The sequence below is a fragment of the Alosa alosa genome, chromosome 22 (assembly GCF_017589495.1).
Source record: "Alosa alosa isolate M-15738 ecotype Scorff River chromosome 22, AALO_Geno_1.1, whole genome shotgun sequence".
NCBI classification, from domain to species: Eukaryota; Metazoa; Chordata; class Actinopteri; order Clupeiformes; family Clupeidae; genus Alosa; species Alosa alosa.
In genome coordinates, this window is record NC_063210.1 from 3,853,742 (window position 1) to 3,863,741 (window position 10,000).

At 46.8% G+C, this 10,000-nt stretch overlaps 1 protein-coding gene across 1 annotated transcript; it reads left to right on the forward strand.

Moving 5' to 3' along the window:
* Positions 1-2,362: 2,362 nt before the first annotated feature.
* On the forward strand, positions 2,363-8,688 carry prr35 (proline rich 35). Its single transcript, XM_048233724.1, has 3 exons — positions 2,363-2,467; positions 5,639-7,093; positions 7,374-8,688. The coding sequence occupies exons 2-3, from the start codon at positions 5,757-5,759 to the stop codon at positions 8,089-8,091; spliced, it is 2,055 nt and encodes a 684-aa protein (XP_048089681.1). The 5' UTR covers positions 2,363-2,467; positions 5,639-5,756; the 3' UTR covers positions 8,092-8,688.
* The last annotated feature ends 1,312 nt before the right edge of the window (positions 8,689-10,000 follow it).

A 10,000-nucleotide genomic window follows, 5' to 3' on the forward strand; every position in this document is an offset into this window, starting at 1 on the left:
CTGTCTTTTCCTCTCTCTCTCTCTCTCTCTCTCTCTCTCTCTCTATGTCTGTCTGTTTGTCTGTCTGTTTGTTTTTCTGTCTCTCTCACTTTGCAGGCGGTGGTTCCCCATGGAGCAGACTGTCACTCTACATCTCCTCTAGTCCTATACACTCTCACCCTTATGTCTGCAGAAGGGTCAGTGATATGGTGTGTGTGTGTTTGTGTGTGTGTGTGTGTCTGTCAGTGTGTTTGGGGGAGGGTCAAATCGACTTTCATCAGACCGCTCATTCTTGCACAGATCAGTGTTCAACTTGGGAGACAGGTGCGGCAGAGTAAGCATCCCAAAGCACCTGCTCTCAAAATCAAGTGCATTTTGTGCAGCCATAAGATAAGCCAATGTTATTTTTTAAGCTTCTCATATCAGACCAGCCTAAAACATCTCATAAACAACTAATATATTTGTATATTGTTATCTAACGTTTATGCTCTGGCCTTTTTGTACCTGACCAAGGTCTATGTCCAATTACAGAATGACAAACATTACAAATGCTGTCTCCTCGGGCATGCACAATGTTGCGGAATTTGAGTGATTGTTTTGCGGTGAGAGAAGAGGACTTTTAGAGGATCGGTGGTTAAAAATGCAGCACGAAACGGTGGGTTATTGTGTATAAGCGCGCGGAGACGGGCACGCAACCACAGGATTGATGTTAGCAGCGGGAGATCACTCGCTCTGTGGTGAAGTTTCTTCACTGGCCGTTTTAAATGGAACGACGTAACTAAGTTATACAGCTCTATGATTAAGGCTATAGTCCATGTAGTCTCCTTATTAATATTTTCCGAATTCGCTTTTATTCTTAAATGTATATAATTTTAACAACATTAGTTAGTAATTTTAACAACATTAGTCAACATTAGTTACCCAATGTTTTGCTCTGAGAACTTGACATATGTTGCCTATGTCAAGTAGAATATAGAATATATTTTAAAAGAAGATAGAAAACTCCGTTTGTGGTACTTTCTGTGTGGATTTAAACCGGCCATGTGAGTAGATTTTATTTTATTTGGTGCTGAATAGCTTGGTTCAAGTCAGATGAAGAGCGGAGAGAAGACAGCCAGAGAACGCACTTTTACATAGGGAGTGGAAGCTGAGGGTCTAAATAAACTTTCCGGACGGAGTAAGGACAAGCACAGAGTTTGTTGGTGTGTGAGAGAGAGATTTGGGGTGTATGTCTTGGTCTCACAGCCCCAATTAAATCGCGCACAAGTGTAGCCGATAGTGTGGAAGTCGTTACTCTCCCCTTGCTGCTAGGTAAAAAAAACACATGTGACAATACCATATCGGGCGGGGGAAGCTCCAGGATTGTACTGCCCCAAGGCATCGCTCCAAGTCAATATATATCTCCCATACACTTTGCGCCTCTGCACACACACCCACACAGAGACACTCACTGAGCGCACCCATTAACCGGAGTATGCGCTGAGCGCGCGAGTTCAGGACGCCACTCTTTGTCCGACCGGCGACCACAACTGGCGCACGCGAGGTAAGTGGAATACAAGGTATATTTGGGCCTGAGTCGTCAATTTTAACTGACTGGTAATTATATTGTGGTCCAGTTTTATTCCCCATGATATTTGAAATTGTGCAATTTAACTTAGTGGACTTTTGTGTGTGAGAACTATATTTGAGAGTTCTGTCAAGACTATTGTGTTTGTTCTTAAATACATTTCCAATGCTTTACATAATATTTGCAACTGTGTTTAGTAGTCTGCATACCAGTAAACGCCTCTGACACTTGAGATGTATTGGAAATAAGTTAATGAATAGATGTGATGATGTAGGCTAATACCATTTACGTTTTTGATGTTGGCTTACACTAATACACGTATTTAAATTCGTTGGAATATGATGCCATGTATGAATTTTGCTTGATATTTTATACATTTTTAGGCTGACTAATTATTTTACACAAAAGAAAGATGATCTTAGGCTGTCAATTGTGAATAACGTTTTTTTTACGATTTTATGAGCAATAAGTGATAGTCATCCTTAGCAAAAGCATTTCTGCTGATGCACAAATATCAGAAATATCAAGAGGAAAATTATAGCACACTGATTGCCATTATTGCAATTATTATTATTCAGACATCTGTGGGATTTGCCCGGGAAGCATTAGGTGAATAAGACGAAGAGTTAGTGTATGGAATTAGGTGAATAAGAGAATAGAGTAAGGTGTGTGTGTTTGTGTATGGTTGTGTGTGTGTTTGTGTATGGTTGTGTGTGTGTGTGCGTGCGTGTGTGTGTGTGTGTGTGTGTTGTGGCGTGTGTGTGTGTGTGTGTGTGTGTGTGTGTTAGTTGTATGTTTGTTTTGGGGACCTGAGAGTGAAAGTGGTTTTGAACTTTTCCAAACACATTTGCCCTCCCTACAGGGTTCTGGTGAGCAGACCTATCTTCACCACACTGACTGGGCCACTGGTTCCTTCCTGAGGTAAGCACACGTGTACTCACACAAACCTACCAAGGGAATCTTTAGCTGCCGCAAACACACCAAGTACTTCACACAACTTAACACACACCTCTACATGTTGTGGAGCCAAGTGTGGTGGATGAAGACATTGCTCTAATTCGTTTTTTTTGGTCAGATTAGACAGAGAATCAAAGAAACGTTTCATTTTGACACCTTGACTTGCTCGTAATAACCACATGCTGATTTGAACTCTGGGCACAAGAGTCTCCTGCAGTCGTTGCTTTCTCCTCTTCACGGCACGCATCTCTCCCCTCTCTCCTCATGCCCTCTCTGGTCCTCTCGCACGCGCCTTTGTCTGTTGTCACACGCAGTTAGTCAATGCTTTTAGCGGGACAGTGGCGTTTAATTGAGATGATTGATATTTAAGTAAAAGCGATCAGCGGTTTGTCCGAGCGTGAGCCTAAAAGCTCAGAACAGGGCCTAAGGGCCTGAAACCACCCCTGTGAGTGTGTGTGTGTGTGTGTGTGTGTGTGTGTTCAAAGCCCACAGCCACACAGGGGGTGGGATGCCACACAGTATCCGGCAGTAAGAGAAAATAAAAAGCTGCATGGCAAAAATAATTTTATTGATTATGTGTCATGGCAGCTATTAAAGTCTAGTGGGGGTTATGTACAGGGGGTCAGGGGGGTGGTGGAACAGGGAAAAACAGGACACAGTTCACACACACACACACACACACTCATACTCACATAGCCACGTAACCATTGCTGTGCACAAACACAGTAGCTTTCCAATCAGTGCATGCAGACCACTGAATTCAGTCCAACTACAGATGACATAGTTCTGACACAGGAAACACACTCTGAACACAGAGACGGACAGAAAGACAAACATGTGGACTGTTGGTCACACACACAGAGAGACAGACACGTCTTGACAGGTGCACACAGGCTGTGTGTGTGTGTGTGTGTGTGTGTGTGTGTGTGTGTGTGTGTGTGTGTGTGTGTGTGACACACAGATGAGAGTCAGGTCTATGGGTGCTGTAAGAGATGAAAGCGGAGCTGAAATCCGTCCCCTCTCCTTTTCCTGAACCCCACCACGCTTCCAGGCCTGCATCTCGGCACGACACCCCAGGAGAAAAATACACCACACAGCAGGTCTCTCCCTCTCTCTCCCTCCATCCCTCTCTCCCTCTCTCTCTCCGCATCTCTATCTTTCTTTCTCTGCCCAAAGGGGGGCACCCGGGGCCAGAAAAAGTTTTCTAAAGAGAAGAGAAACAATATTTTTGTGTAGTTGGTGGGATGATGCTACTTACTTATCATCCGTGTTCTGACTCTTCAAAGAAAATGGTATAGACAGAGCTTGTTAGGACAAACGCTGGAGGGGGTCATGAGAAATTTAAAATTTACACACACACATGTACACAGGCACACACACTCTCTGTCTCAAACACAGACACACATGCCTATGTTCACAAGATTATGCTGTCTTTTGTCTGGTAATTGTTCATATTCATTCATAAAACTGTCCAATTTACGTACAACCCACCATTATTTTTTTAGTTTATTAGTGTTTTAGTCATATTCATACAGATATTTTATGAAAATTAGACAACATAAACATAAAATGTATGACATACAATAGAAGCATTTAGTTAAGCTTATTTGTAGATGTCCGATCCAATCAGACCTTGCTGATTTGGATGTGGTTTGGCGAAGGGTGACCCACCAGGGGATTGTTTACCAGCCTGGCTACTGCGCGGTGTGGTGTGGTGTGGTGTGGTGCGGTGCGGTGTGGTGCGGTGCGGCTCTGTGCATTACGTGTGCTATGAAGCCCTCCGTGTGCTGATCAGGCCTGACGTTTGATGGGCACAGCTGATGGAGAGAGTTTACCTTCAGGGGGCTCCCACTAATTACACCAAAGCAGGGGGTCAAACGATTCCCCACTAACACACAGCGCTGATGAACCAGCTCGCAGATAATTGCCCCTCCGCACTGCCTTTGTAGAAGCAGTCTATTTAAAATGATCTAATAGAAATCAATTGAAATGTATATTATGCTACATTGTATTTTGAAACAGTATTTTTAAAACACTTACATAATGTATTACAAATTAATTCTCTACATTTTAATATTTTAACACATCCTTTTATGTATCTGTCATCATTTTAAATAAAAACATAAAAACATAAAAAACATAAAAAACAAAGCAAAAAAAAAAAAATAATAATTATTGAAATAAATTATATTCATGTGCTCATAGCACCCTTTCCCTAAAATGATTTTTTTAATAGCACAAGATTGGTTTAAACCAAATATCTTTGTTTGAATAATGTTTAATCATCATTGTAATGTTGACATTTTAAATGGTATAAATATCATTATTCCCTGTAATTATGCCATTACAGTTTTAAACGTATGTACAGAAAGAATGGGCAAAAAAGTAGACTCCTAATGCAAGCACACACACACACACACACACATACACACACACACACACTAATATCCTCCTGAGTGTGTGACATACTGGGGTGGTAATGATGTCAGTTAACATAATTTACCTCCAAAGAGTGTGGAAAAGAGGACTAGATAGCAGGGAGGAGGAGAGAAAGCAGCTGAAAGAATGCTGTAACCACTCTGACCCAGATCCTGCCACCGTGGCACTAACGATGCCCCATGGGCGTGGTGCCAACCTCTCATTAACACACACACACACACACACACACACACACACACACACACACACACACACACACACACACACGCCCACCATGACTGTGCCCAAAGCTGTCCTATAAGGGTCTGTCCCAAACAAGGCACCGCACAGGTGCATGGTCCCTCAGGGTCTACACACACACACACACACACACAAGTGGTTTTTGTCTGGTACTGCACTGGAAGTAATGAAGGCTGGCAGGTAGAGTGAGAATACACCAAAGCTCCCCGAGGACAAGCTATTGGCAACACAGACACACAGACTCACTTATTCTTACTCAGATGCACATTCTTATTCAAATGAACTGCAGGATGCATGCATGCACACACGCATACACAGCTCTTAACCCATGACTGGGCCTCCTCATTTTGGGGCTTGTAGATAGCTGTTGGGAGTGAACACATGCCCTTTCCCACACTGCAGATGATATTAACAGCACAATCTGCCTCTCTGTCCCTCTCTCTGTCCAATCTCCAGCTGAAGCAGCAAGCCAGTGAGAAGAGCGTGATCTGCTTCTGCAAAGGCCCTGAGATCTTCTCTCTCGCCAGCGATTTCTCTCTCTCTCTCTCTCTCTCTCTCTCCTTCGCTGGCCGCCATGTCCAAGGAGGAGCAGCCGTGCAAGGTGACCACAGGGTGTGGCAAGCACAAGGAGCGCAAGCCCAAGAAGCCCCACTACATCCCGCGGCCGTGGGGCAAGCCCTACAACTACAAGTGCTTCCAGTGCCCCTTCACCTGCATGGAGAAGTCCCACCTGTACAACCACATGAAGTACAGCCTGTGCAAGAACTCCCTCTCTCTACTCATTGACTCCGACTGGCCCTACAAGAAGGGCAACTTGCTCCATGCCAACCAGCTGAGGCTGCAGGCAGGCCTGGGCCGCCAGAGCCCGTCCAAGGAGCAAGCGGAGCAGGCGGTCGCGTCGGCCGAGCACAGCCCCACCGGACCTCCAGAGGAGGACCAGCGAGGGGAGGAGCCGCTAGTGGAGGAGGGCCCAGAGGGGAAAGGGGCGGCCAATGAACGCCTGGAGCACATGGAGGGCGGGGACAGGGGCGGGGCCAAACACGCAAAGCAGGAATCGGACGTGGTGATGGCGGACGCCTTCTCACTGGAGGAGCAGCTGCTGCGGGCGCGGTCCTTTGAGGTGGAGAGTCGGCTGCGGCAGTACCGGCTGCCCAAGGCTGCGTGCCTGTCCACGCCTGCGCTGCTGCCCGACTCATGGCGCCTGCTGGGCTACCCGACCCAGACCAAGCCCAAAGCTGAGGCACAGCAGCCAGTGGGGGAGAGGGAGGCCTCTTCACTGCCCTGCTACCCCCCGCCGCCTCCCCCTGAACCCCCCGCCCTCAACCTGTCCCTGCTGGGCCTCAGCTACCCACTCACCCCCAGCCTCTTCTCCTACCTCAACCCGGCGACCTCGCACGCCCACGCCCAGCTCGCCACGCTGCCCTTCCTCACGCACCCGCACGCGCCCGCCGAGCGCGCTCTCCTGCCGCCGCGCTTCTACTACCCCTTCCTGTGCGAGCACTCGCTCGGCGCGCCCCCCTCCTCCCCCCTGCACGCGTCCAAGGCGCTCAAGTCGCCCCAGCTCGGTGGCCAGGAGACCTCCCCAGCCCCGACGACGCCCCCCTACCCGGCCAAGCTGAGCCTGTGGGGAGCCCCAGCTGTTCGGCCCACTTCCACGCAGGCCTCTCCTGCAGCCTGGGCCTTGCCTGAGAGCGCCTCCCCAGAACCAGGCCTACGTGCTGGAGATCGATCAAAGGCAGGGGTCGGGGGTCTGGAGCATGGCGCCAAGCGGCCTGCAGCCCACTTAGAATCGTCAGAGTGCCCGGTTGAGAAGAAACCAGCACTGAGTGGAGTCCCTCTGGACTTCCTTAAAAACCTGCACAGAAACACACCCAGCGCTGCCATGGCTACCGATAAACTCTTCCTGCACAGGTATGTCCATCAGAATGTGTGTTTATGTGGCTGTGTGTGCATGTATTTGAGCTCTTCTGTTCTTTCCCATGTGGATTTTCATTGTTCATATTCATTATAGGCTTTTATCTGTGTCAGTAATTAAGGCACTTCGGGGTGCATTGCAATTACTTATTTATTTATATTTACTTATCTATATTTTCAGTGAATTCATAACGTTAATATACATAATATTCTCAATTGAAATACTTCATGTTAAAACATAGTGGTGAATTAAAGAATTGTTCTGCTCTCTCTGCAGCTCAGTAGATGAGTGGTACACAAATCTGAGGAGAGCCACATCTGAGAGTCCCCCCAGGGAGGTGACTTCACCTGCTCCCGTTGGCCGAGGAGGTGAGAAAGTGAGGGAGCAGCTGGAGGAGCGAGACCGGGAACGAGAGGCCGTCCTCCTGGAGGACCTGTCCAGCGCCTTGCAGGAGTACCAGCAGGCAGAGCACCGTGCCGCCACCATTTTGGCTCGAGACGGCACCTCCGCTCAGCTCCTGTGGGACCACCTGACCCAGATCCGCTCGCAGCTCTCCCACATCACGCAGGCACTGCAACGGACAGCCCCGAACGCTGACGGACCCCTCGACCTGTCCGTGAAAAAGGACCCAAGTGCAGCTGTGTTGACGCGAGACTGTACGGCGCTGAGCTTCATGGGAGAGACATCAAAGGAAGACATGAGCAGCGAATCAGAGGAGGAGGAGGAGGAGGAGCGCGACGGAGAGGAAGAGGAGGAGGATGGAGGGAGGGAGATGAAGGAGAAGAGGAAGCGCTCTCTCGACCTGCTCATTAAGCTGAACCAAACAGGCATCGCCATGGTGAAGGGGGAGGGCATGTGGGCCGGGAGGACCACCAAGTGCGAGGCGGACTCAAGTGTTTTGCTTTGCCCCAAGCACACACACACACACACGTCCAACACACACACGCCGCCCGCCAGCCATCCACACAGCCCACTCACTGCTGCGGACACCTGAGATGATCAGCACTAACATGGACACACACACACATGCAAATTCAAGTTTGCAGATCACCAGCACCGATAAACCTAATTCTAATCCCTCTCAACATCTTGAACATATACAGATTTATACAAACACACACACAAATTACTGGAGAGAGACCAAGCACCTTAGAAAGAGAGTACAACTCCTCACTTGTGAAGGTTGGTTAAAACTGAACTGAGAAGGATTCAATGGGCTCAATTCATGCGTCTCAACTCCTATAGCAGGCAAACTGAGGGAGCAACAGAAATGAACATGAAATGAACATGACTAGTATGTAATGTAAATATTATAAATAAAATCTCCTGCTGTACTTCATATAACACTGTAATACTGCATCATTGTATTCATTTGTAAAATGGAACACAGTGCACTATTGGACACTTCTCCTCCACTGTCTAGTGATCTGTCTTTCTTTCTGGAACACCTGTTTTCATTCCCAGTGTGCATCTCTTGTGATAAAGTATCTGTCTCCTTGTGTTGCAATATTATAACTGTTATTACAGTTGCTCACATTCACTCAAACTCTCTCTTGCTCTATTAAACATTAACCAAGCTTGACTATGTGTAACTGCCTGAAAATATTTTATTACTCACACACGCATACCGGTATATTCAGCATTTCAAATGCATACTCCATGGACTCTCCAGAGACTGTGCCTGTGTGCATTACTGTAGAGCAGTGGTTGAATAAAAATAATATTAAAATCAACTCATGGCAATGTGTATGTGGAGAGGTGGTGGGCTAGTTAACTGAGGGACACTTGCATCAGCATAATGCAGATTGTCATCTGCTTTACAGGTGTGGCATACAGGCCCTGACAGTGTTGCCCTGCTGCGAAAGGTGAACAGCATCCTGGAGCCAACCTGCACCAAAGCTTGCTCCTGTGAGGAGGTCCTATAGGTCAGACCGCCAAATACTTGAACATAACACAGGGGCTAACTAGCCTCTCAGCCCCCCAGGACGGTTGTACTTCCTAGAGCCACCACGCACTCGGAGTGCCCCCTTTCTCTCCTCCGTCCTGTCACCCACCCAAAACCCCCCTTGCTAATAGGTCACCTGCCAAAACGACGATCGTCTCGGCTACGCTGCGGACTGCGAGGGGAGGTCAATGTGTGTTGTCATGGCCGCTCATTGTCATGGCTTCGGAGGGCGGTTGCCGGCCGCGATCTGCTGGTAGGTAATTATGGTCGTCGCTTCCCATCAGAGTAATAATTACTGATCTGAGATCTGAGCTGATGGACATGCCGCGTGCACACAGGCCTGCACGCACAGACACATGTACATATTTAAGCTACACACAATTTAGTAGTAGGCATTTCTTACTGCCGCTGAAATTATTTACAGTTCGTACATTTAATATCAAGTATAGGCTAGGCCTAGGCCTATTTGTAAATTGGTTTAAGCTTGTAGACTATTAATTGACTTAACAATTATTTTCAAAAAGAGCATACAAATTGTGTTTCGTTTCATGTCTGCATAAAAATAAGTAATCTACATATAATGATACAATACATAATTATTTCTGTAGGCTCTTCATTGATATCGTTAGTAGCCTAAACATTGGAGATTTTTTTGACAGGCTACGCAAGCATAGCCTAGGCTACTTTTGGATTTGGAAATGCTCATTTATTTTGCCACAGCGAGGTGTTGGTAGATATTTATGACCTTGCACCAGAATTCTACCTCAGCTAGCATTTACACGTAGGGCTTGGACAACCATTATAAATACTAAATACGATTGCATTACTACACGGTAGGTAGGTAGGCTAGCAAAAAAAATAATATATATATATAAAAAATAAAAAAAAACCAGGCCCAAAACAAATAAGAATGCACTGTCATATCGCAGTGACTAAAATATTAATTTAGTCTTTGCTT